This window comes from Periophthalmus magnuspinnatus, chromosome 17 (genome assembly GCF_009829125.3).
Source record: "Periophthalmus magnuspinnatus isolate fPerMag1 chromosome 17, fPerMag1.2.pri, whole genome shotgun sequence".
Lineage (NCBI taxonomy): Eukaryota > Metazoa > Chordata > Actinopteri > Gobiiformes > Gobiidae > Periophthalmus > Periophthalmus magnuspinnatus.
Genome location: NC_047142.1, coordinates 21,594,917 through 21,622,909, shown reverse-complemented (window position 1 = coordinate 21,622,909; position 27,993 = coordinate 21,594,917). Strand labels below are relative to the sequence as shown.

The window sequence follows — 27,993 nt, the reverse complement described above, 5'->3', positions numbered from 1 at the left end:
TATCATGACAAGGGTGTCTCCAGACCTACCAGGGAATTCTGTGCATGTTTGCTGTGTGGATATCAACCATTTAAGTGTTACCAATGGGATTTATTATATGAAAAGGACTACTCTATTGAGACCCTAGGATTTGGATTGTACTGCATTTCAATTTGGGATTTTTACCCCAGGTCTTGGAGTCATGGAAGGTACCTATTACTGTATGTCTTACTTTTGGAGCTCACATACATTTATGAGATAGGCTTTTAGCACCTAATTCAAACTACATGGAGAAATGTTTTCTCTTTTCCTCCTAGTCTTCCTCCCTTCCCCCCTGTTTCTCATATCAGCTGGGCATTGACTTTGAGTGACTTTGGCTTTTCTAATGTTAAACATTATGGTCCATTGGTATGGAGTTTTAAATGGTACAGCATAACAATGAGGTGAAAACGATTGAGATGTTTATCAAAATTCCACTAACATCTTGTGGTTTCATGGCTACAAGGGATTCCCCCTTCCAGTTCAGTCCAGTTTGAGCACTGTAAAATGTTTGTATTAGCCTAATTTTGATATAAACTTAAAGCAAATTTAACTTGAAAAGTTCACATAGTTACTTTATTTTATAAAGTCCCAGTGAAATCATGCATCAGATCTAAATACTTATTACAGTATAGTTAAATTTAATTTCTTTTTGTATGTTGGAAGTCTTGCAATTGAATTTCACAGTTGAGTGAGTAACAAAGGAGGAGATAAGTGACTAGCCAATGAGGTACTCCAGCCAAAACACTCAAATGTTTCTCCTTACTGTTAAATGCGTTTATATTTGGACTCTATATCACAGAAATAAATAACTAATTAAATAGTCAATATAATCACTGTGACATTTTATATTTTGACAGTATCTTTTTGCTATGTCCTTGTAGTGTAATACATCGGCAGTTCACTTATTTATGTGACAAAGGTGTGTCCTTAACCCTCAGCTTGAATTTGGCTCTGGGGGAGAAACCAAACTGCCCTGTCAGCCTAAACATGCCTTCAGAAGTCATTAGTTTAAAAGGGACATTTTACAAACACCTCAGGCTGGTCTCGCCACTGTATCTCTTACTTTCTGTCTCCCACTACATTCACAGAAGCCATCAGAAAATGTGCACTAAGTTTAGTTATTAGTAAACTGCCATTTAATTACCAATGCTGCCTATTTTTCATGTACAGGTTGTTCCTTCAATTTGAATTGCTGCCAAGTTACTGTTAAATAGGTGATTTTGTATCCTGTAAAGTCTGTACCTAAATATATGCTCAATCAATCATGGGCTATGTTGGCTTCATAAACCTTTCCAATATGTCTTTGTTTTGTAGTGTTTGTTTGCATCATAAATGCCTAAGTGCTGAAATGTCAATCTTGTATGGGAGTTCTGACATTTTGGCCCCACTTTGATAAGCAGTATCAAAGTAGCTAATCATTCACAAAATAAGGTTCAGTGTGATCCCTAAATGCATTTGAACCAGTTGCTTGTGTACACTCGGTTAGTGGAGGACTTGGACCCCGACTTAGCTCTCCGGTTACAGCTGCAGTCAGAAGTGATGACGAGGAGATTGGGCAGTCAATGTTTTGAGGGGAACATTGCTTCTGTTGTATCAGGAGCTAAACAATACTTAGTCAAAAGGTCGTAGTACCAAGCAGATCCATTCACAAGACAGCCGCCCGTGTGTGGAGCGGAGGCAGCAAACTAAAACACCCAATTGTGTTTCACGAAAATAGCCCCAGGCTGGTGGTATCAAATAACACTTTGTGGCCTAATAATAGTGGCCACATATGTCATGATTGAACCCCTCTTAATGTTGAAGTGGTCATAAGTGCGCCCATTCATGCTGGGAGTGACTAGATCCTCTGGGCTCTGGTAACATTATCCTGTTTGCTGCTCTGATTATGTAACATCACTGACTTCATAGAGTCACACGAATGCCACTCTGCCATTTATTTTAATGCCATAGTAGGTAGAAAAGAACTTGAATAGACATGGATAGTATGTAGTGTATACTGAACTACTTATATATTTGATTTTTCTCCTCAGGTGTCAGAGCCCTGTGTTTTCTCTGAAGCTTTCTACGCTGTGGTGACCCAGCATGTAGCAGAGGTGAACGAGTCCTTTCACACCTGTGAACAACAACGTAAGGACTTTTCAAATTACATTTTCTATTAAAACAGCTCTGATTAGAGCTTCAGCTGTTATTCTATTTTCTTTGTTGCCTTGAATGCTGTAGTGAAGATAGAGCTTATTTTGACCTGGGGTCAGACTCTTGCAATCTGGTGATGCCACCCACAAGCAGAGCTGGGCCAACTGCTCACTAACAAGAGCAGAATGACCTCTTTAAGACACTGAGCTTAAACTCTTCTTCTGGGCATCTTTTCTTTAAGTGTGTTCATCCATGAAGCACAATCACTGCAGCTAACCTGCTCTACCTGAACCACATCCGTCAGGTGACCATGATGCTTTGTTTTAGGGTCTTGTCTAGTGCAGGTGACACGAGGTCAGAATGTTGTCCACGTCCGGCGTGCGCGAGGTTAATGATAAATCTGTGAATGGGAGGAGGGCAGGTCTCAAGAGCCTCTTCTGTCCAACAGGAGCCTGAGGCTGCCTCTGTCCCTTTTGTTTCTGCACAGCTCCTACCTCCATCAGTTAAGAAATACTGTAGCTGTGTCTGTTAAGCTGCTTATCTCCCACAGCACAGTCAGGCTCTGTTAATCTAGTCTTTAGTCTGGGTTGATGGTTGTTAGGTAAACACAGCAACTGGAACCTGTCCAGGCGTGGACAAATTCACACCAACCGTTTATTGACAAAATAAGAAGGTCCAGATGAGGTTGTATTTTGATACATTCAATGAGTAAAACATTATTTCTGGACTGCACTGCCAAACCTAAGCATTTCTCATGTGTATAACTGTAAGTATATCTCCCCAAGGTTAATATTACACTGTGGATGTATTCAGTTGTTGCTGTTTAACAGCTGTTTTGGATCACCCTGAAATAAGGAATGTGTTTCTCAAAGCGCTTCAGCCTGAACTCTGCAAGGACACAGACAGGAGGCACCTCAGGACATCTGAACCCCCCTGCACCACTGTTCTGGATGTGTCTTTTATGGCTGCCTTGGATTTAAACCACATTTCCTGAGATGTTTTGACACATCACAAATGGGAGTTCTTCAATCGTGTGATAAAAGGAGTGGTTGGACACAGCTCTTTTGGCTAATTTGGAGATCTTACGGCTGTCCTTTCTCCTTTCTCTTTTTGTTTAGTTTTGAGGCCACATGGCTGGCTTTGTGTCCAGATGCCTCCTGTCACCAAAGACTGGCCAAAGTCAGGCGACCCCGGCAGATGTCCCTGCGCGGGGGTGAAGGGGCACTGGTGGCAGGAGACCGCAGGACATCACTGACTGAACACAGGCAGCAAGAAGCCATTGGCCTTGGCTGTTCTTAGAGCCAACCAGTCTGAAAATGTGGAGTACAAGTGGCTCCAGAAAACATAACTGAAACTTTGTGTATAATGCAGTTACAAAATTATATTAAACACATGTAGATTGATACAAAAGGATACCTCTATGTTAAGTAACAATATAGGTAATCTAGGGCTGTGCTGTTTTGAGATGATGTAAGTATTGCTGTCTAAAACACTTATTTTACTCTATTTCTGTTTCTTTCCCTCTCTCTGTCTTTCACCTCATTCTCACAGGTAATAATCATGGGCAATTCGTATGCGGGCCAGCTGAAGTCTGCACGGTTTGAAGAGGCTCTCCATAACTCTATTGAGGCCTCACTGAGATCGAGCAGTGGAGACCCACAGCCCATCTTCACGCAGCTATACCTCGAACCTGAGCCGTATCCGGGAAACGTGGAGGGTAAATACACACTCCATTTAAACAGTAATGGACACTGGTTGTACTAGGCTATCTTACTTTACTGTGTTTATTACATATCCTTTCTTTCTACCTAATATAGCTGAAATTTTAGTTGTCAACTCATCAGTGATTAGTTTTGCAATATGTCAACTACTATATCAACAGTTATTTCTATTGTGCATTGAAATTTTTAAATATGTTTTTAACCACCTAAAGGTTGAAATATGGTGATCAAATGCTTTTAGATTTAATCATTTTGAGTTAATAATGCTGCTGTCATTGTTTTATTGTATCTTTTTTGTATCTTTTTTCATTTTAATAGTTCTCTTGTCATGATTATTCTGATTGACTGTTTCAGCCCTACTAACTAATAGCATTGCAACTCTTAAGTATGTCCCCATTTTGAATTTACGCCTGGTGTTGTTGCAGAAAACAATGATTTCATAGCGTTTGATTATACAGCGAAATTGTGGTATATTTTGTATCTCTCAAAAGACACATTTTTTAATGACAGTGGTTCATAATTTGGTGAACCACTGTCTTAAGGCAGTGATAGAGAAGCTTGACCACTACGGTTCCTTGTTTATTAATTTTTATTTTTTTTTGTAATTTGCTTATTTTTAAGTGCTCAAAATGATGCATTTGTAGATCAGTTTTTAGTCCTGATAAGTCTTTTTTAATCTAAGCTTTATGAGTTAGTCTGTGTTTTGTGTTAGTCAGTTTTTGGTACAGATATTTTATCTCTCTAAAATCTCTAAATCTCTAAAGACAAATCTTTTATGTGTGAAGCTAAAATAAGTTAAATGGCAAACCTATTATCTGAGAAATGCTCTAAAATTCTCCCAATTTTATCATTAGACATAAAACCCAAAAATGAGCTGACCGGGGCAGAGACGCCAAATCACGATATGAACGGTCACTCATCAAACGACATGGAAGACATGGATGACGATGATGATTCGGACAGCAGCAGTCCCCCTTTGCCGTACCTCCAGGCCCCACCCCCTGATGGGTGCTGCACTCTGGATGGTAAAATCCCTCTTTGAATGATCACGATTAACAAATTACAAATACTGCAACAGTCTGATTATGTTTTAAATGTACTAACATTCATAGTTCACTCTTCTCTCAAATGTTTATGCTCCTCAATGTGTTTAAAATTAGGACAAAATCCTACTCTTAAAATATAAATTGCAAATCTAATTGTAGTTACCGTTCTTGAAAGATATGTTTAAATAATCATTGGACCCTATTCATTATGTCAAATATCGTTGTTATAAGTAGTTACTAACCCAAGAAGTTGGAATATTTTTTCTTTATTTTAGGTTGCACCTCAGTGGCTAAAGGCATTCTGTATAGAATCGCAGCATCTGGTTAAAGTCGATTGTTAATGTGTAAAAGGTTAAAGACACATTATGTGACTTTTCAAGTGTGGCGTAATTACATGTCCATGTAGAAAAGCAAGCTACATTTAAAAAATGCTTCTTTAAAAAACAAAGAACAAAATAGCTTAAACTTTCTAATCACTGTTTTATTACTTGTCCTGTCATATTTGTGTAAATGAAAAACAACCTCTCTCCTCAGGTTTTTGTCAAGCTGGCAAGGACCTCCGTCTGGTCTCCATAGCAACAGAGGCCATAGACATCCCAACGGGGTTCGAGCTGGTCGGTGCCAAGTCTCCGAGCGTCCCGGAGCACATCTTGGTGTGTGCTGTGGACCGCCGCTTCCTGCCCGATGAGAATGGGAAAAATGCACTTTTAGGTCAGTGTGTTCCCAACTTGTGATAGCAAATAATGAGACAGATAGCAATTGGGTTTATTTTAAGATTCTAGTCAAAAAGCATGAAGGATTCTGTTAAGTTGTGGTGAGCAGAGACAAGAAGTAGTTAAAGTGGGGCAAAGTAACATTACACAAAATTGTCACCTGTCAATCAATGTGATTCATTGTTTTTTAAAATGCTGCTCTATGTTTAAACACAGGCACCTCCCCAGGCATCTACTTTTCCTCATACACTCCTCACTAACTATTGGTTAGCCTAACTAACTAATGCTTTTGTTTTGTGTTTTAAATAGGTTTTTCAGGAAACTGTGTTGGCTGTGGAGAGAAAGGTTTCCGATATTTCACCGAGTTTTCAAACCACATAAATCTGAAATTATCTACACAGCCCAAAAAGCAGAAGCACTTAAAATACTACCTGGTGAAGAACTCGCAGGGTGCTCTGACAAAAGGACCCCTTATTTGCTGGAAAGGTAAAATTATATACTATATTTTTGTAACTAATTTATTTCTAAATTAGTACTGGTTGTATACTTAGATGAATTTAATAGTACTATAGAAAATCTAATACATGACTTGTTTTTTATGTTACATATATATATATATATATATATATATATATATATATATATATATATAGATCGATAGATAGATACACACACACACACACACACATACATATATACACCCTTGTAAGAGTTGTACCTTTACTGTTTTGAGATATCACCAGGTCTACTCTCAGATTCAATTTATTTGTGGCACCTTTCATACTTGTCAGTCATTTTACAAAATCTTTTTTTTTGATACAGTATTCTATATTACATTTTGCATAAATGATTTTTACTTCCATGCTTTGTTGATTAGATTGTAAAACTCGTCAGTTCTCTAGCAGTGCGTCCACCTCCAAACCTAGCTCAGCTTCTTCTCTGAGCAGTAAAGAAAATGGAGGCACCAGTGGACACAGCTCCTCTCCCTATTCACTGTCAGGTAAGGACAGACACACACTCTTGTACCAGTTCTATAGAAATGCAAAATATTGCATTATGCTGTCTTTTAATTGTCTTACTTTTAGTTCATCCTAGAATGTCAAAATAAGGATGGACAAGATTAGATATATGCTATTAAACTGATATTAAATTGGTTTTGTGTTATTCAGACTCCAATTGATTACATGGTATTTTTATAAGAGATATCCTAAAGGAAAATCCACAATTGTTGAAGCTGATCACTTGTGTTAATACTGATATTGTTCAATGCAAACAGATGATCTATCTATAAGAACTTTTAAGAACTTGAATTACCACCATTATCTCCACAAATATCATGAAAAAGCTCTTCTAATTTTTGGTTTAAAGAGCATTTTTCTTCCCAGTTTATATACTGTTTATTATTTCTCTAAACCTAAAAAACAACTGTTGGTGCTCTCATCACGCATTAATGTTAGGCAGCTGTGTCGCCAAGCTCTTGTTTGGCATAATTCATTCCCAAAATCTCCTTGACGACGACCTCCAAGTGCGTTCTGCTCCCGAAGAGGTCAGTGAGACTCAGAAGCTATTATTTACAGGCCATTTCTTGTGTTTTTTTTACTTCCAGATTCTCCTCCAGGGAGACAAGCACATCCTCCGTCAGCCTTCTACAGTCAAGACCTGAACCGAGAGAGCAGCTTTATTAAACCCCTCACATCCACACCAGGGAACAAGACTCTGCCCCTAGGTAATAATGATATACGAGGACCTACGTATATATCTTAATGTACTATCCAAAATGGTTGATAGAGTTGAAATTCATTGATGTGAAAAGTGTTAAATGTGCACTATGGAACTTTTTCAATGGAGGGTCCAGCACCTGCTTGTCTCCATGCCACTGCATGACATTATAAACATATCTATTTTATATTTATGCAGTTACACCCAATTTTATTGCTTAGAAATACCTTGAAAAAGACAAATTCTTACTGTGTGGGGTTGTCACATATCTGACCAGTGACTTGGCCTGGTGGAATTATCTTCTTGTCTCCATGGAAATAGATTAGCTCAATGCCATCCTATGGTACATTCTAGGCAAAGCGATTTCATCACCATGAATCTTACATAGTGCAACTTAGAAGATGGACAGAATATATGGTGGTACTGCAGGTTGGATCTTTTGTTTGTCTGTGACATGCCCTTGCCCCTGTTGTGAAAAGCCTTACTTACATGTGCTGTATAATGCTCTGGACACAACACATGGAACTGACAATGAAGCTGAAATCACTATGGGTGCACACGAATGACAGTTCTCCACACAGCCATCCATTTTGTGTGTGTACTTGTATTAGCACATCAATCAATACTCAAGGAAGGAATGCTGTAATGACTTTTTAAGGCCTTGCTACCCATTGGCCTCTTCACAAGGTTGTGATATTGACAAGCAAAGGCTACAGAAACTAATCAATATCTTGGTGTATTGCATTCACAGTGGCTTTAGGATTTATGAATGTCAAATCAGGTGATGTGAAAAAAAAACTGCCAAGAATGTTCCAGGTCTGAATCAAAAAAATATGTAGGCTATAGACCTCTTCATTAAGATCCAAGCATATTATTGACAATTAAAAAGTCTGTGTTCGAGCATATACTGCATTAAGTAGAATTGCACTGACATCATTATGTTGTATTGCCCTAGTTTGCATGTTCCTCCATACAAAGATTACTGGTACCAAATTCTGTACTTGGCCGTGGTTAAATTAATCCTAATATGATTTTTTTCTGCGCAGTCCCCACAGCTTTGAGGGTCAATGCTCCCACTAATGGCCTGGTAGATACCCACACGCCTCTGCTCAGCCCCTCCCCCGTCTCCCTTCGGCCCCAGGGACAGGTGTACCGCTCCTCAGATCTCGGGGATAATACGGGTAGGAATGCAATTAACATTAAGAAAAGCAATTGTTGTGCAAGAGACACTTTTTGGATAGAATCTCAATCTCCCACATCTCCAAGTTCAATGTTAATATTCTTAAGTAATTGAATATACCATACAACATTTTAAATTGAAAAGAATTTTGTAAATGTAGAAATGAAAGCTCAAATGAAATCTCATGATGGATTTTCCTTACCAAAATATTTCAATTATTATGGTAACCAGTTTATCATTATTTAAAATGATGATTATGCAACAAGTCTGGAGGAGGGTTGCTGCCTGCTTGTCACTATTGAGATACCACTGTATGGCAATAAATTTGTATATCTCCATAGAGACTAGCAGGTGATGTCACCAGGCCAGATTTCGGATCAGATCTATGGAGATGTAAGCCCACAGTAAAAGTGCATGTTTTTCAAGATGTTACTGAATTATAGAAAACACCTGTAATTGAATAAATTGTAGCTAAACTAGGAAAAAGTTTAATCCGATATTGAGGAACATTCCAGGCAAAAATATACAAGTTTCATAGTGACAACCAGGCTGTGGACCCCCACCAGAAAAGTAACATTTAGTATATCTGAATATAAGTCAGATCTTTTAAACTTGGTTATAATTCAGTCTGATCACTGTTTTTTTCCCCCTCCAGCTTCCTCTGCCATGAACAGTGGACCCCCAAAGAAGCGCCATCGCAGTTGGCACCCATCACACCCCAGTACCCTGGTTCCTGTCCCGCCCACTGCTGTCCCCGTGCCCGCCATTCGACCTATCGTCTGCTCTCCAGGTCAGTCCTGAACCCATTACAGTTAGTCTTCAGTCATGTAAGCTTTGCCTTCACTTGACCTTCTTATGTAATTTACTCACCTCTAAGCTCATTTCAGTCTGAAGTACATATGGCTTTGTCTCTTATTGGACACTGTTTAAAATGTTTGAACTGGTTTGCATCATTTTATTTTTGTGATTATGTTGCTGAAAATGATTCAGCCCACATCTCCATGGCAATGCTAATAGAGAATTTATTGCCGAAATTAGAAAATAGCCTATTTGCTGTAATCGTTGCATATTCTATCATTTGAAATTTACTGTCTACTTTTACAATTGCATTACATTTAAATTCATAATTATTAATTAGGAATGGGCAATGTTGACAAAAATTAATATCTCACTGATGTTTTGGTGATTACCGATAACAAAAGAAATGTGCTAAAACATGTTTCTAAATGTATTAGAGGTGTAAGTAAAAAGATGCACAAATATCACTTTGGACCCTTATTTGTAAGTATACAGCATAAGCTTTCTTTCCATTTAAATTTTTAATCAGCTCTTTTTATAGTGTCTTTTATTGTAAATTATATTGATGATATATTGCTATTAGAACTTTGCACATCTTCAAAACAACATTCATATTATCCATGTTTTCAGTCATCTCCCGACCTCATATGCCTTATGTTTTAAGCTCGTTTGTTTTCAGCAATGATCTTAAAGACCATACTACTTATTTTACCTGTTTTACAGTTATGACAGTATCAGTGCCTCAGCCTCCAGCTCCTGCAGTTATTCAGCCCCAACCTGTGACCGCCGGAGAAACTGTCATCGTCCCTGACAACCTCCTAAACTCATCAGGAGTTCGCCCTGTCATACTCATTGGTATAACATTTACACTACTACTTACTTAAAGGTGCCCTGTGTAACTTTTACTTGAGGTGGGTTTTTTTTTTTTTTTTTTTTGAGGTATTAGTGCCTTGAAAGTTCCATAGTATGGCATTAAACCAATCTCTTCATCGAGACAAGCAGATGACAACACTAGGCCAAGTTACAAGTCAGATCTGTGAAGAGCAGCCACACTCACAATAAATATACATGTGTTTCAAGACGTTTCTGAGAAGTAAAAGTTCAAGTAAAGTAGTAAAATTCAATAAAAGTAGATAGAAATCTTATTTCTGCACTCCAATATTCCAGATAAAGCAATGACATGCATGTGGTGACCCTCCCCTGCAAAAGATACATAGTGCACCTTTAATATTTTCCACTTTGAACTGTTTCTTATTGGTTATTTACAGATATTTTGTTTTTTGCAGGACATGGCACTTTACCTTATTTCTATGGAAATGTGGGAGACATTGTGGTGAGCCCCCTGCTGACCAGTTGCTATAAAAGCAGCCAGTTAACTGAGAAAAACCTGGAGCTATTAGGCCTCAACAGCAGCCAACTCCTCAGTGTGGAAACAATGATATTACTTACGTTACAATACCTGGCACGTTTAGGTAAGAAACTCATTTAAGTTTAATTTATTAACACAAATTATATTTCTTATTTTAACAATTTTTTTGCCTATTTTTACACATTTATATAGCTATATAGTTATGTAAATTCTTATAAATAATTGAATGTTACAAAGTGATTTTATCTTTAGTTTCAAAGATGTAACAGAAGTTTGAGATATCGAACCTTACATGCTTCAACACTTTATTTGAGATTTGAAACCAAAGTATTTGATGTCTGACACAGTTAGTTTCATTGCTTGTTTACTCTATTAAGTTTTTTATATCGTAGTATTAATATGCATATGCAATTAATATCCATGTCTTCATATTGTTTGTGTAGGTCCTCATCAGATCCCCCTGAGAGAGGAGTTGGAGCAGATTGTATTGAAGGCTATGCTGTGCTGTCCTGGAGGCCCTGCTATTGTCCCAGCTCAGTTGCCCTGGCTGGCTCGACTTGAGGCCAGTGTCTCCGGTGGAAGCGTCCAGGTCGTGGTTACTCATAATTCCTTGGGAGAAGGCATTTCAGAGTCACTGAGAACTCTCAGTGAAGGACCACTCCACCAGTGCCTTCCCACCTATGTAGTCATTGTATGTGCCTCCAAAATGAGCGGCAGCGAGTTTTGTGTACTTGTTTTAGGTAAACAGCTGTGAATTTTTTTTTTCTTCAGTCAAAATATCTTTTTCAAATATCTAAATCAAATATATTTACCACAGGAAAATATCAAGCCCGGGCTTTAGCTGAAGGAATGCTGACAACCAATGAGTTTTTGAAGGAAATCAGTTATGAGCTCATTACAGGCAAAGTCAGTGTACTGGCATCTCACTTCAAAACTACATCTCTAGGTGAGCGGATGATAAATAACTACTCTAGTACTGTTTATACAGATATCTGTAGATGTAAATGTTCATTGATATTTCCTCTTATGTGTGACTGTGATGCCTGCTGTTTCAGGGGACAATCTGGACAAGCAGTTGGTGCGGTACCAACGCAGGCAGAAGGGCCAGGGTGCCCTGGCCTTTCAGGGCGAAGTGACTGACCACATCCACTCACAGGAGGCAGCCAGCATGTTGCCCCACTCTGACAGAGGTTAGATTGCCCCCGGCAGTTTCATCAGACAGCATTTTTATTTACATACATGCAGATAGCAAATAGCTCCAAAACATGATAACTGTTAGCAGGGTTTTTATGCAGTTAGGTGTTAAGTCAATTAATTGGTCAATCGAGTCTCAGTAGACCAATTGTTTTATCAGTCAACAAATTATTTTACTACAGTTGTAAGGATTTATATGTGCTGCAGCAAGGACAGGAAAGCATGAAGTGAGTCATCTAGAGTGACTGGACATTTTAATGTGGCTTTACTAGTAAATTGTGTGTGTAGTTTTTGCGCAACATTCTAGCAATTTAGAAATTTTGCCAACGCCACACCTTCTTTTAATTGATTAATTCATGCACAAGGCAAGTCTTTAGTTTACCATTAATTTCTTTAGTTGACTATAGCTGTGTTTTTACTGTAAAATGTACCAGAGGTAACATGGCTTTTGTCTGTCCAACAGAAGAGGTTTTAAACAAGATCTTCCAGATCTATCCAACGCAACTGAAAGTGGCACGCAGCCTCTTATCTCAAGTCTGCTCCATCGCTGACTCAGGGACACAGAACCTTGATCTAGGAAGGTTTTGTAAAGTGGACTTTCTTATTTTGGTCCCACCTTCTCATATCTTGGTACAGCAGACAGCACAGCGGATCCGACAATCAGGTACAAGGACGTTTTGTTTTCCATTTTTTTTCCCTTCAAACTAAAATGTTCTGGGTTACTGGCCTGGACTCAAGGATGACTTTTGCAACAACCATATTTGTTTTCACTAGGTGTGCTTGTGGACCTTGGAGTTGAAGAAAGCTCTCAAGCCAATCAGAAATCAGAGAAGTATGTGGTGCGTCTGGATGGTGACGTTCATGCCAAAATGGATGCATTCATGAGGAAAGTCAAACAGAACCCCTACACACTGTTTGTCCTCATTCACGACAACTCGCATGTAGATCTCACAAGGTAAAATACTGCTGTGTCTGGAGTTAGATAAATGTTATGTCTGGAGAATTTTTGAAACATAAATGTTACTGAAGACCGCTGAGCCAATATAGCATAATATTTTCATAGTATTATGTGAGAAAATATATTTGTATTAATTTTTATGGACTGTTATTGCTGCTTATGTCCTGTCTTCAGAGGGAGATTAAATGTATTTGTGAATATTATGTAGTGAAGTTGATCCATTTGTGGAAGCACCATCCATCCATTTTCTTCCATTTATCTGGAGCCGGGTTGCAGGGACAACAGTCTAAGGAGGGAGTCCCAGACTTCTCTCACCCCATACATGTCCTCCAGCTCCTCCGGTGGGACCGCAAGGCATTTCCAGGCCAGCCAAGAGACACACTCCTTCCTCCTGGTGGGACATGCCCGGAACACCTCCCTAGGGAGGCATCCAGGAGGCATCCTAAACAGATGCCCAAGCCACCTCAGCTGGCTCCTCTTGACGTGGAGGATCAGCGGCTCTACCCCGAGCTCCTCCCATGTGACCGAGCTCCTCACCCTATCTCTAAGGGAGCGTTCAACCACCCTGCAGAGGAAACTCATTTCAGCTGCTTGCATCCGCGAACCTTCCAGTCATTACCCAAAAGCTCATGACTGCATCACTATACCAATCCACCTGTCAATCTCACACTCCATCCTTCCCTCACGCGTGAACAAGACCCCAGATACTTGAATTCCTCCACTTGATTCAAGGACTGTCCACTCACTTGGAGAGCGCGAGACACCTTTTTCCGGTCGAGAATCATGGCCTCGGATTTGGAGCAGCTGGTTCTCATCCCTGTCACTTCACACTCGGCTGCAAACTGCCCCAGTGACTGCTGCAGGTCTTGGCTTGATGAATCTGACCCCATCCGGCCCCTAGAAATTCTGTCCATATATAAAATGAACAGAACTGGTGACAAAGGGCAGCCCTGGTGGAGTCCAACATGCCCTGGGAACAGGTCCGACTTACTGCTGACAATGCGAACACAGCTCCTGCTCCGGTCATACAGAGACCAGACAGCCCTTAGCAAAGGGCCCCTGACCCCATACTCCCGGAGCACCCCCCCAAAGGATACCACGAGGGACATGGCTGAATGTCTTCTCCAGACCCACAAAGCACATATGGACTGGTTGAGCAAACTCCCATGAACCTTCGAGGACCCAATGGAGAGTGTAGAGCTGGTCCAGTGTTCCATGACCGGGACAAAAACCACTCTGCTCCTCCTGAATCCACGGTTTGACTACTGGTTGGATTTGCTGCTCCCGTACCCTGAAATAGTCCTTACCGGGAAGGCTGGGGAGTGTGATTCCCAGGTAGTTGGACACACCTTCCAGTCCCCCTTCTCAAACAGAGGGACCACCACCCCTGTCTGCCAGTCCAGTGGCACTGTCCCTGACTGCCATGCAATGTTGCAGACATGTGTCAGCTAAGACAGCCCTACAACATCCAGAGACCTAAGATACTCAGGTCGGATTTAATCTAATCTAAAGCCCCAGAGCCTTGCCACAGCGGACCTTGCCAACCACCCCAATGATTTCAGCCAGGGTGATGGATGACTCTGAATCCAAGTGCTCAGTTTCTGCTTCCTTCTCGGAAGACGTGACGGTGGGATCAAAGTATTCCTTCCACCGTCCGACATCCCCAGTCAAGGTCAGCAGCTTTCTGCCTGCACTGTAAACAGTATTAGTGAAACACTGCTTCTCCCTTCTGAGGCCTCGAACAGTTTGCCAGAATCTCTTTGGGTCCTCCTCCATGGCCTCCCCGAACTCCTCCCAACCCCCGAGTTTTTGCCTCTGCGATGGCATGAGCTGCAACACTCGTGGCTGCATCAACAATAGAGGCGGAGAACATGGCCTATTTGGAATCTATGTCCCCAGCCTCCCCTGGGACCTGAGAGAAGGTCTCCCAGAGGTGTGAGTGAAGACCCCCTGACAGAGGCTCTGCCAGACGTTCTCAGCAGACCTTCACAGTACGCTTGGGTCTGCTAGGTCTTCTTCCTCCGCCAGCGGACCAAGACACGTGGGCAGAGGTCAGATAACACGACAACAAAATCGATCATCGACCTCCGACCTAGAGTCTCCTGGTGCCACATGATGGATACCCTTGTGCTTGAACATGGTGTTTATGGACAAACTGTGACTTGAACAGAAGTCCAATAACAGAACGCCACTTGGTTCAGATCAGGGAGGCCGTTCTTCCCGATCATCCGCCTCCAGGTGTCACTGTCCTTGCCCATGTGCCTTCGCCTCCATCACGTTAAGGTGGTGGTTCAAGGAGGGGAGTGTTGTGGGAGTGCTTGTATGTTAATCTGGTACACTGTGTTCTGCAGTGCTCTGTCAGGCTCCGTGTGCCATGGGGAGCTGCAGGGATTGGCTGACCGAGTGGTGAACTGTCCTGAGGTCCTAACCGCCATAAACCTGCTGGTGCTGCAGGTCAGCTGTTTCCCATACACCTTGCAGACACACCAGTCACGCATCAGCATTCACAACGAGGTTCACTGGCCCACCAACGAAAGCCTGGTGAGGAGCATTTTACATGTACTTAACTCAGTTATACTGTCTGTTGAAAGTGATTCATTATAAATGTATATTCTATTTGTCCAGCAGGGAGAGCGGTCGCCAAAGGATTTGCTCTACTTTGGTTTGGGTGACTACAGCAAGTCCCTCCAGTGGGGTGTGGCCAGTCCTATTCTACGCTGTGATGATGCTTTTGAGAAAATGGTTCATACCCTTTTGGAAAGGTATCTATATTGTGATTGTATAAATACATATATACATGTTTAGGAATCTTGCTAAAACTCCCTGATCACTCCCTTAGACACCCCCACTTGCACAGTATGGTTATCCGCAGTTACCTGCTAATTCAGCAGTACACTGAGGCTATGATGGCCCTCACCTCATCCCCCTCTCTGCGGGACCATATTACCCCGGAGACCCTGGCCATGGTGGAGGATCTGATCAATGCCCCAAGCAGAGAGAGGTCACAGGGCCGGGGGCACATGCTGCTGGTGAGGGTGCCCTCTCTGCAACTGGCCATGGTGGCCCGCGAGCGCCTGGAGGATGTCCGGGACAAACTTGGGTTATCTCTGTGTTTCGCTGTGCTGCTTGGAAGTCCCGCCTCTGAGCTCAGCCTGCCCAAAGTGTACATCAACCGCCTCAGGGTCAGTGTGCAGGGACAAAAACACACGTTTTTAATATGTACTTCAGGCAGGCAAGCTTGAATGTAAACATTTACAAAGAAATAAGGAAATAACAGTGCTTTTAATGTGTGAATGTATTTTATTCTATAGGTGTTGAGAGGGTGTGAAAATGAAGACTGGGCCCCAAAAACCTATGAGGATCTTGAGGGACTACCTTGTATTGTTATTCTGACAGGCAAGGACCCACTTGGAGAGACATTCCCCAGGTAAATAACTTTTATTTTCATTGAAAATGGAAAAGGCATTGACCTTTGCTGGTCTGGTTTACCTAACTGCAAAGGGTTCTGTAATGTTTTTTGGAAAAGGAATACTGACATATATTTTGTAATATTAATGTCCCATTGTACCTCTTTAGGTCTTTGAAATACTGTGATCTTCGCCTGATTGACTCAAGCTACCTGTCCCGTACAGCTTTGGAGCAGGAGGTGGGCCTGGCCTGTACCTATGTATCCTCTAGTGTCATGCGGGATCCTAAAAAAGCCATGGCCTCTGGGTTTGATGGAGAGAAAGTTCCCACTCATGACAGAGATGACCTGGAGCGACCGCAGAGCAACGGCAGCGCAAATACAAGGGCGTCTGGTGAGTAAGGTCATGTTCATATGATCGAGATCCTAAAGCCCCTACAAAATGAGGGTAAATTATATGGTAGGCTTTTCTGTGAATCAAAATGTTGCCATGGTTTGGACCTTCAGTACAAATAGACTGCTTTAATTTTAATCATACAAGCATATACATTAAGTGAGTTTGTGGACACAATCACTAAAACTTAATTACCAGTTAGCAATATTTGTTTGATCTGAGATTTTGACAAAATATTTTTTTACAACAGGAATCATCCAATTTTGAATCTGACAGTAAATATTTCATATTTGATATATAATATTTGACTTGCCTGTGCTACACTCAGGTTCTTTGGTGGAAAATGGAGTCAGTTCTTCAGATAATGCAGACACTTTCCCAAAGGCCTCGACATCTCATTGTGCAGTGGACTGTGGCCCTTCAGACATAAACACGACTGAGATTGGCTCTCAGACTATGTTCAAACAAGAGTGTGATTCTCCTGGAAGCCATCTTCACTCCAAAGACTCCAAAACTCCTCCCTCTCTCTACTCCACCTACTCCACCTCCTCCACCTCTTCCTCTCCTTCCTCTTCCTCCACTCAAAGGCCCAGCCAATCAACTCAATGTGGACGCCCCACCAAACCCACTAGAGTGTTACCTCGTACTGTAATCATGTCCCGGGCCACCTACAACCTGCTCTCCGGCGAGTCTGTTAGCCAGCTCTGCTCCTTCTCTCTTCTCCCGCATGCGGATGTGACCTGGAGCAGCCCACTTAGACCACTCATCACCTCCAACCTGCAGGGGGCAGAGGAGAGTATGTACTACAGACAGTGGACCACAGCCAGGCAGCATCATGCAGATCATGAAGCCCCCTCAGTGCCACACCCAAGACGACTACTGCTGAGTGGACCACCTCAGGTGATAGACAGTTTATATCACTATATTGGAAAATTAATTAATTAAGTTATTCTTTATTGATTCATTTCACTAAATTATATGGACACAATAGTGAGAAAATACAATATTAAAAACAATTCAAGGAGTACTGTGGCACCTTTCTGGTTGGGAGTTCACCACCACCTGTCTCTATGGATATTATTGCTTTGCCTGGAATGTTCCACAGTATAGCACTTGGCACCACCAAGCAAAGTCACAAGGCAGATCTGTGGATAGGGGACCTTGCTCATAGTAAATGTGCTTTTTCCTTCAGTTTTTTACCTAAAAAATCCAAGATAGGCAAGTTTAATGCCTTATTGTGCAATATTTCAGTCAGTAAGTAATAACATGGAGACAAGCTGGTGGCATAGTAATAATCAGAGTAGAAGAAATAGAAGTTGTGTACAGACATGCAGAAGAAAGATGAATAAGTTGTATATCAACAGCAAATTTGTTAGATTTGAATAATTGCTTTCATTTTGTTACAGGTGGGTAAAACCGGTGCATACCTGCAGTTTCTCCGCATCCTTTTTAAGATGCTTATCAGACTCTTGGAGGTGGACGTGTACGATGAGAATGAAGTTCAGGATGAAGAAGGTCAGTAGAATTGAAGCCACTTTTGTTGCATAAATCAAGAGTGACATAAAAATCAAATCATTTTGTTTTTTTTTATGTTATAGAAATACCTGTTACAAGTCCAGGGAACAGCATCTGGCCTGACATTGAAGATATTCACAAGTTGTCCTTTGACTCTTTTCCATGTGACCCTAAATTTAAGAAGGCTAGTCTCGTTTACTCAGAGAAAATGCCAAAGTTCTTAACAGGTTGGAAGAAATACTATATGTGAATAACTATTGGAAAGCATGAAGTAATTGTTTACACATTTAAAACATGCTAATGTATATTTAATGCTATTTTTGAACAGATGCAAAACAAGAGGAAGAAACGCCAGTTGACCGAAAGACCACATCAATTCGCCTGAGTCGGTTTGCAGCACACAATGCGTTTCATCACTGTGAGCAGTGCCACCACTACTGTGAAGCAAGCCCCTCTTCTCAGGTAAAAAAATTATAAATAAAATAAAATGTGAATGAAATAAATGTGAAGGTTGCACTGTAAAATGTGTGCAAAATTGTAATGTACTGGTAATATATAAATGTATAAAGTAAAGTATAACTTTCTACATGACAAAATAATCCTAAAATATTCTAAATAAGTGGCTCACACATTCCTGCCTAGTCCAGCCTGTATACTTTGTGTTGAATGGCGTAATCCTGGTGTTTTGGTGATAATGTTAGTATGTGTTTTGTGTGCAGTTGTCCGAGTGTATTTTCCACGCATTCACCTTTAGCTCATCTATGTTGGGAGAGGAGGTCCAGCTTCAGTTTGTAATTCCTAAATCCAAGGAGCAGCACTTTGTCTTCAGTCAGCAAGGCAGCCACCTGGAGAGCATGCGCCTGCCTCTTATCTCCAGCAAGGTAACAACAAACAAATTAGCCGTATGTTTAGGAAAAGGCATGGGTACCTAATAATCTAAAAAATAATCTTATCTTGTAAGAGACACAATTAATTTGATATTTTTGTGTTTGACCCCTAGGACCTTGACCTGTTGAAAAGTCCCATATTTACTCCAACTACAGGACGCCAGGAGCATGGTCTTCTGAACCTATTTCATGCAATGGAGGGCACCAACCATCTGCACATTCTAGTGGTGAAGCATTTTGAAATGACCTTATACCGAAAGTACTGGCCTAACCACATCCTGCTTGTCCTACCTGCTATGTTCAACAACGCTGGAGTGGGTGAGTGATATCTATGAACCCCAATAAGGTTACATGCATGCTTTGGGTCTAATATAGTTCACCACTCATGCACAAGTTTTACAGTACAAATTCAAATGTAGTTTTCACTTTTTCTTAGAACTGTCAAATGAGCAATCAGGTCATTGGCTGCACAGATGTTATTCTAATAATGAATACACTGTAATTCCTATTATTTTGCACCAGGGGTTAGGCATTTCATCATAGCTTCACAAATTGATCGGTATCTAGTTTTAATCCCAAATGAATTTATTTAGGGAAAATCAATGTAGTTTTTGTATGTCAGAAGCACAGCATGTCAAAATGCTAGAAAAAAAATCTCTTAAAACTGAAAAAAATCTCTTAAAACTTTACAGACTGCACCAGACATTAATAAAACAAACTGTTGCTGCTGTTGTAGGTGCTGCACGATTCATGATTAAAGAGCTGTCATACCATAATCTGGAGCTGGAGAGGAATCGTCTAGAGGAGCAGGGTGTGAAGAGGCAGGACGTGTGGCCTTTCATCCTCATGATGGATGACTCCTGTGTGCTGTGGAACGCCCACCAGCCTGCTGACACTGGGTGAGCACAACATACACACATACTGAATATTACTGAAAGATTTACAGTAGACATGTTCATAAACGTGTGTTAGAGGCAAGTTACTTTATTTTATTTCACTCATCATAATTTGTAAATTTTTTTGCTGTATCTTGTGTATTTTAGTGAAACACCAGATGGAGGATCAGTTTTGACGAACGTGTCTTTGAAGTCTGTACTGCAGCACATCGAGAACACCCCTAAAATCTCGCTGTATGCCCTGTGTGGGACCAGGAAGTGGAGCAGTGGTCTGTCCCACCGTGCCCCACTCATCCCCTTCAGCCGCAGCCACCTCCATGACTTTGTTCTGCTCAATGTCGACCTGACACAGAACGTACAGTATGACCTCAACCGGTGAGCCTGTCTAATACTGCCTTCTTCTGTAGCACTTTTGTCCTTTTTAACACTATGTGTGTGTGCCTACAGGTACAGCTGTGAAGAGGTGGACTTTAATCTGAGAGTGAACAGCAGTGGGCTGCTGCTCTGTCGCTTCAACAACTTCAGCCTCATGAAGAAGCACATTCCAGTTGGAGGGAACAAGGACTTTCTGGTCAAACCCAAACTTGTGGTAAATTATTGTTTGAATAGTTTCTGCTAATTATTGCTTATTACTAGTTTCAACTGAGACCTTCATTTGACGTGTCTCTTCCTGTTCAGGAGATGGAGAACCCGGCCCTCATTAGTCCGTCCCAGTATGTGTGTGCCCCTGACAGTGAGCAAACACTGCTGGACGCTCCAGCACAATTCCTCCTGGAGAAGTTCCTCCAGAGCTGCAGTCACAGACTGTTCCCCATGGCCATTCACAACAGGGCCAACCCTGTCCTGTCCATTGACAGCTACTTGAACATTGGCCCCAAGGTAACCACTATCCCAGGAATATTTTCTGAAATCTTGATGTCAGAAGCATAACCATAGATAGGTCTTTATGCTGTGTTCTTGATTTTGTTATTTTTTTATGAACGTAAATTACTGCTGCACAATCACTAGTCATAAGATTTAAATCTCTTTTTATCTTTTGCCTCAGATTTCCGTGTGTTACATCAACTCTCGTCCACACTCCACAAACCTGAACCACCAGGGCTTGGTCTTCAGCGGGCTGCTACTCTACCTCAGTGACTCCTTCGTCGTCTCTGGACTCCTCAAGAAATTCCACTTCCTGAAAGGTGACCAAACTGTGCTTCTACCTTACTCTTTACTTACTTTACTATATTTTACTCTAACCTTTACTTGACTGTAAAATTTTATGGTAACAGTATTTGTTCTTCAGTTCATTGTTGATTAAGGTTTTTTATTGTACAGAAAAATTTACCTTGTGACTTTGACAGGATAAACATTTGGGATTTTCTTTTTATCCAGGAGTTTCAGAATGATAAAAAATTGTGTCAGTCGCATTGGCAATTAACAAACAACAAATAACTCTCCTGAATGGTGAAAATTTATTAAAATCTCACCTGTAACAGTACACTGAAACCTATGTATGATATTACATTATATTATTGTATTTTTATATAATCACTGTAGTGATATTGGTATCAAAATGGAAGCAAGCAATTAGGTCATTATCTAGTCTGGTCTATTGTGTGTCCAACCATCCACGAAATCTACATATTTCATTTATTAGTTTCTATCCTTTATAATTAAACATTACAAGGTATATTATCTCATCTGAAAACATAACATTCAGGCCATATTTACACTTGCCTGTTGTTGAATGTCCCCAGGTGCGACTCTGTGTGTAATCTGCCAGGACCGGAGTTCTCTGCGTCAGACCATCGTTCGACTGGAACTGGAGGATGAGTGGCAATTCAGGCTCCGAGACGAGTTTCAAACAGCCAACTGCAGTGAAGACCGTCCCCTGTACTTTTTAACAGGGCGCCATGTTTAAATACTGGAACTAAGAATCGCCATTTTTCAGAGTGTTTCTATGCATGGACTGGCTGGCATGCATTGGCTGACTGTTGCAAGAAGCTGGACACAACTATAGCTCCAATTATACAGACTCTCTCATGATAGAGCACTGCTACAATTACAGCTTTGTTCCTGTATTTCATGTAAACAAAGCCTCTAAAACGATAATGTGACTATTGAAGATTGTATTGCGTGTTCGGGACTGTCCTGAACATGCATTTTTATCTCAGGGTTTTAAAAGTAGAAGAAAGGGAAGTTGTTAAAGGGATTTTTTCTTTTTTTACGATATGTTATATTTTGCTGTTTTTTATTTAAGTTGATACCAAAGACATCCTCTGCTGCACCCATTGCTTTCCACTATGCGATTTAATCTCGGCTTTTTAATGTTGAGAATATGTTTTAATGCAATATTAGTGTATTACCATGCGTCATAATACATTCTTTGGCTTGTTTTCTATGCTTCTGTTCATTTAATCTGCTGCATTGAAAGTTCATATTTTTAGCGAGCTTTACCCAATCAATCAACAGCAATCACTGCCAAATGTATTGACAAAAGCAATCAAAATTATGGGAAAAATGCCATCTTTGGTACTCAAATGAGCAGCAGGTCACTAAGGTTCGTACTTGAAACAAGAATGTTTTTATATTTTCTGCACAGGGTTGTCCAAAGAAAATGCCTTATTGGTGATACCGAGGATATTACCACTAAAGTTTCTAAAGTTTTCGGACCAACAAAAATGAAGAAACCATGTAACTGTGAGAAGAAAAATGATAAAAACAAAATGGAATAATTTCATTTTGGACTACTGTTTAAAAATGTTTACATTACTAATATATTGTATCACCCCTTGTACAATGAAGTGTCACTAATGTTCCGTGTATTTTTCTTTGCCAGTTTTAGTCTTTGTGCAAGACAAGAAGAATCTACCTAGATGTGTGCTTACTGTAATGTCTGTAAACTTTCTTGATTACGTTTTTGTTTTGAAAAAGTCCATGTTGTATTCTTATTTATTGAACATTTTGGGCTGATAATCATATTATATATGTGATACTGGCATGTCACTTAAGACAAGTGGCTGTGTCCCTTTTTGTTCAAAACCGCTAACAAAGGTTTTGCACATGACCCAGAATGATTCCTTATCGATGTGCTGAATGTCAATGGAGTGGGAAAAGTTAACTTGCACTATACAGGTCTTCAGCAAAAAAATATATTCCTCAACAACAACAACAACAACAACAACAACAGATTAGCCCCCAACATCTCATAAACATTATGTCTAAAAAATGTTGTCTTTTTGTATATATTAACACTTCTTATGCAACTTGCTTTCACAATCTTGTCTAGACTACATTGCAGCTCAGTGGAAGCCTTGGTATCTCTGTGATCTACCTCATGCTGTTTTAGTGTTTGAAGATCGTGAACATATGATCTTAGGGCCATGTTTTGTTGTTGAAATTTATGAATGTAATAAAACGACATGTCCATTTACTGACACTGCATGTTGGTATTGTTTTTGTTGTCACTGAGGTAGTTATTTATATTACACACGGATTAAGTCTTGTGAGGGACTGCAATCTGCCCTCAGAGTGGCTTGTCTGCAGTTAAAATATTCAATATATCATTGGTAGTAATTTTTAGTGATGTTTTATTTTTAGAAACTATATTTGTTTATAATGCCAAAATATGCATAAGAAATGTTTTCAATGTTTCAAAGATTCATGTTTGGAGGAAATGAATACAGTTTTGTGTTTTTCTGTGTAATTTCTCTTGGTAATATCATCTGTGGACCAAGTTTAAAGTAATTTTAAATGAGGCGACAAAGTTATTTTGTGACGTGACTGCCAGTAACCCTGCCAGCAGATTCAACAGAAAATAGGCAACCGAAAGATACAATACAATAGTACACTTGATTACAGCTTAAGCTCATGCTTGAATATGCAGAAGTATATTCCCTTCAAAATAGACAAAAAGGCACAAGAAAATGTAACCACATTCCATCACCACTGACCCAAGCTATAAGACAGGGGTCTCAAACTCAGTTTACCTGGGGGCCTGGTTTACCTGCTGGGCAGCATTAGGTTTTCCACAGGAAATGCTGGCCGTGTCCCAATTCGCCAAATGCACCTTTTGAAGGGTCCCTTCGAAGTACTCTTCAAAGTGTAGTTTGAATGTTCCGGTCGAGAATCTGCCCTCCTCAGTGTAGCCGCCATCTTGCTGAAGTGGGACAGGTCTACACCACGGACCGCACTTCCACCGCTGTCTTTGAACGTACGGTACGTACATTACGTACGTTATTTTTAATTATTTATTATTTAATAGAAGAAAAGTCAAGATATCGTCGTCACAGCCGCTTCTTTCTGTTTAGATTGAATATCAATAGGCAAATATAACGTTCGAGGTGATTTTTTTACTCAATTGTAGCTACTTCATAACTTTAACAAAATATACCTTGTGAAAACGTAATAACAGAGACAGAGGTAACAATATCATTTTGACATTCATAGTCTATAAACCAGAGAACACTGATTAGTGGTACATAAAGTGGGATATTGCAGTTTAATGGTTTGGTATTTTGGCCAGTTGCTACACTTTAATAACAGTAGAGGGCGCTGTTTCCCTTCTATGCTGTGCCAGTTCTTTTCATCTGATTATTATAAGGTATTTTCTAGCAGTGCAGTGCTACATCAAGCTAGTGTCTTGATTTACTAACACGAAAGTAAATGACACGTGCCCACGAGGGGCGCAGACGTATGGAATGTACCGGAACACATGAAGATTTTGTGCACGTCTCAGGACTCTCTTCTGTCCTTTCTGGAGAGTCCGTTGCTTCATTGTTCACATTACCTGTGTGCAACTCATTAAACTCTTCTGACTTTACGTTTCAGTCTCTTGGTCTTTGACGCTTACAATAGAAACGAATATTCTTACATTATTCTTAGTGCAGTAATATTTTCTCATGATAATAATGTCTTCTTATTGTCTAGCAATAACTCCACATTCCTTTATTCCATGTAACTCCCCTCCTTTTTAATCATCAAACACACTGTACAGATCTTTATTCAGATTTAACAGTTTCATGTCACACTGTTGTAGATGAGGTAAACCAGTACGAACATTGGAGAGTCAGGTGTAATCTGACTGGTTGTCCTGTATATTAGTCATGTGACTGGATGGATGACGGGACGTGATCTACCCAAAATGCCTTCGCGATCGACGTAATGAACACCCCTGGTCTAAGAGATCCTGGTTATGGCTTCAGAGATAAATGTCCTATCTCTCTATGCCCTGATTGGGGGGATTCTCAGCCGCCGCCCAAAAGGGAGGAGGTTAAACTCCTACAAAACTGGAATTGCTGTAAATCTATAATTTTACCAGCCACTTTGACCAACCAAACCAGATGATTTCTACTGGACGCATAGAGGGTACCACCCTCCAGACAATACAAAATGCAAGAACTGATTCAATAAAACTGATCAAATAGAGTCATAAGAACATTACTGACTTTAAAAGAATTAATTTCCCTTAAGAAGAACAGTCGTTGCTGCACTTTCTTGCAGATGGCATTAGAGTTTGGCTCAAAGCGTAGAGCATTGTTAATAACTGTCCCCAAGTATTTATATTCAGAGACGAACCATAAACTGAGCAAATACAAACTCAACTTCTTTTCCCTGGATGACAGAGTGAGTGCCACTAGGGGTAGATTTTCGAAAGTCTATCAGAACGTCTTTTGTCTTGGACACATTGATAGCATTGATCTGTTAAAATAACAATGACTCACTGACTGTATCGTCTGCAAATTTCAATTAGTGCCTGTTATAAAATGCAATTCTGCAGTCATTGGTATACAAAATAAAAAGTAAAGACGATAACGCAACCCTGTGGAGCTTCTGTGGAACATTACAGTCTTGAAGACATAACACCATTTACTGTGATGAAAAACTCAATCCAACGAACAAGGTTCAAATCCAGAACAAAAAGGGAAATCGATCTCCCAGCCAGTAAATAAGGCTGTGCAATATTGTAACACTTCCTCACTCCCATAAATTAAGTTTTTCAGATTTATCACTGAAATAATTTGAATCAAATCTCAGATTTAAGTGCTCAGAAAATACAAATGGGCATTATAGTAAATTCAAAGAACATCAGCCTAATCTTGTCATTTGCTGCCCCCTGCTGTTGGAGGAAATGTGCGCAGCGCCACGTGCGGCCAATTAGCCAATCAACACAGGTCACTATAACACCAGGGAGCTCGCGCCTGAGCTTTTACAGTGCAATTTGTGCTTTTGACTCTGAATCTGCGCGGTTGGTAAGTGGAAAGAACCTTGTGGTCTTTGCTTTTTCTACGTTGAAACTCTGTTTGAACTGTCTGATGACTAGTTTCTTAATTGGTAATATTTAATGTTGGGGTGTCTTAGGTCTACCCAGGCCTGTTTATAACTTCGGTGATGTGTTGCACCCTTTTTTTTTCTCTGAAAACCCATGAATGGCCCATGCTCGGACACTCTCTAAATTAGCTTGTTTACTATTGCACTTTAGGACAAATTGTAGGCCACTTATGGCTAGCTTTATTTAAACCCCTTTTTTATTTTTATTTTTTTTTTATTCTTTCTTTAGATCCAAAATGTCTGGCCGTGGAAAGAAACCTGTTGCGCACAAGCCTCCAAAAAGTGCCTTGTCAAAGTCTGTCCGGGCCGGGCTCACGTTCCCCGTGGGGCGTCTCCACAGGATGCTCCGAAAGGGGAACTACGCGGAGAGGATCGGGGCGGGCGCAGCTGTGTACCTCGCTGCTGTCTTGGAATATCTCTGCGCCGAAATCCTGGAGCTGTCAGGAAACGCGAGCCGAGACAATAAGAAGCAGAGAATCGCCCCTCGCCACATCCTCCTGGCCGTGAGAAATGACGAGGAGCTCAACAAACTGCTCTCTGGAGTCACCATCTCAGATGGAGGAGTCATTCCGAATATTCAGGCCAGTCTGCTCCCAAAGAAGACCAAGGCAGCGCCCGGCAGAGATGACAGTGTGGCCAAAGATGTGCAGTCACAGGAGTTTTAAAGGGCACTTTTCTACGCAGTTTTAATCATCGTAATAAAACCTTTTTAACTATCATGCTTGCAGAAAAGCTGCAGCGTTGAATCTAAGTTTCTTGCGAAGTTGTTTGGTTCAGAAAGGCAAGGGGTGCAATGTTCAGTCCACATCTATTACCTGTAGCCAGCCTATAGTGATAAACGTACATTGTCAAATTGACAAGGGTCATAACTATCCCATGGCTCACCACTAGATGTCAGTCATATTGCACGGACTCGTATGGTCCCTGCAGGGCAAACAGCGGGCAGGCCACCTTGATAAGAGACCTGTGTCATTTTAAATACGTTTAAAATTACGCATCCATCCAAATAACACATTTAAAGGTATACTAACATTCTGAAGTGCCTCCTGCTTGATATTGGCATGGAATATTCCAGTGACATTTTAACTAATAAGGACTGGCTGCTTTTTAAATGTATACAATGTTCACCTCTCCACAGAACCAGAACAAGGTGGCATCATCTGCATGTCTTTAAGGAGATTGCTAAATTCAACATTGTCTTTACCCGGAACGTTCCATGGTATAAAGGCAATTAGGACTCGCCAGAAAAGTTATAATGCCCCTTAATGCAAGCTTTCTTATAGTAGGCCTAACCTTTGTGTGAACTGCAATACTTGAGTTATTTATAAATTAAGCAGCATCAGTTGTGCTTCCCATGAGGTTGGATTATTTTGCTTGGTTGATTGCACTAAAGGATACTGAGAAATTAACTGAAATGCTGAATTTGGCAACTTTAAAAGCTTATGGCTGCATTTCTTTTTTTTTTTTTTTTTTGCCTTCAACATGCAATACAGCATCTCCAGTGACACAAACCTGTCATTTGTGCTAGAGGTCATTGTTGAAAATGTGTCAGTAAGACTCGAGCTAAATCAATTTAGTAAAACAATGTTTCTTGTTCATTTTAACACATTTTCAGATTTGGGGCAAGGGGTGGTGGTAGTAAAATGTGTCAGCTGGACAAAAAGTTGTTGGAGTGAAGACATTTCACTGCTCATCTAAGCCACTTCTTCAGTTCTGGCCACACCTATT

General features: G+C 40.5%; 2 protein-coding genes across 2 annotated transcripts; both read left to right on the top strand.

Moving 5' to 3' along the window:
- Positions 1 to 15: 15 nt before the first annotated feature.
- Positions 16 to 23,372, top strand: greb1l (GREB1 like retinoic acid receptor coactivator). Its single transcript, XM_033982084.2, has 34 exons — positions 16 to 188; positions 2,052 to 2,148; positions 3,706 to 3,871; positions 4,730 to 4,900; positions 5,456 to 5,632; positions 5,944 to 6,120; positions 6,512 to 6,634; positions 7,241 to 7,360; positions 8,400 to 8,534; positions 9,189 to 9,323; positions 10,055 to 10,186; positions 10,618 to 10,803; positions 11,144 to 11,440; positions 11,518 to 11,646; positions 11,756 to 11,890; positions 12,358 to 12,558; positions 12,669 to 12,849; positions 15,204 to 15,393; positions 15,478 to 15,614; positions 15,692 to 16,034; positions 16,164 to 16,279; positions 16,429 to 16,652; positions 16,981 to 17,552; positions 18,059 to 18,167; positions 18,251 to 18,394; positions 18,496 to 18,629; positions 18,887 to 19,048; positions 19,168 to 19,372; positions 19,791 to 19,953; positions 20,098 to 20,325; positions 20,398 to 20,539; positions 20,629 to 20,829; positions 20,996 to 21,134; positions 21,693 to 23,372. The coding sequence occupies exons 3-34, from the start codon at positions 3,715 to 3,717 to the stop codon at positions 21,854 to 21,856; spliced, it is 5,829 nt and encodes a 1,942-aa protein (XP_033837975.1). The 5' UTR covers positions 16 to 188; positions 2,052 to 2,148; positions 3,706 to 3,714; the 3' UTR covers positions 21,857 to 23,372.
- Positions 23,373 to 26,499: 3,127 nt separating this feature from the next.
- LOC117385309 (histone H2A-like) lies at positions 26,500 to 26,975 on the top strand. The gene has a single exon (XM_033982606.2). The coding sequence runs from the start codon at positions 26,502 to 26,504 to the stop codon at positions 26,928 to 26,930; it is 429 nt and encodes a 142-aa protein (XP_033838497.1). The 5' UTR covers positions 26,500 to 26,501; the 3' UTR covers positions 26,931 to 26,975.
- Positions 26,976 to 27,993: the final 1,018 nt, after the last annotated feature.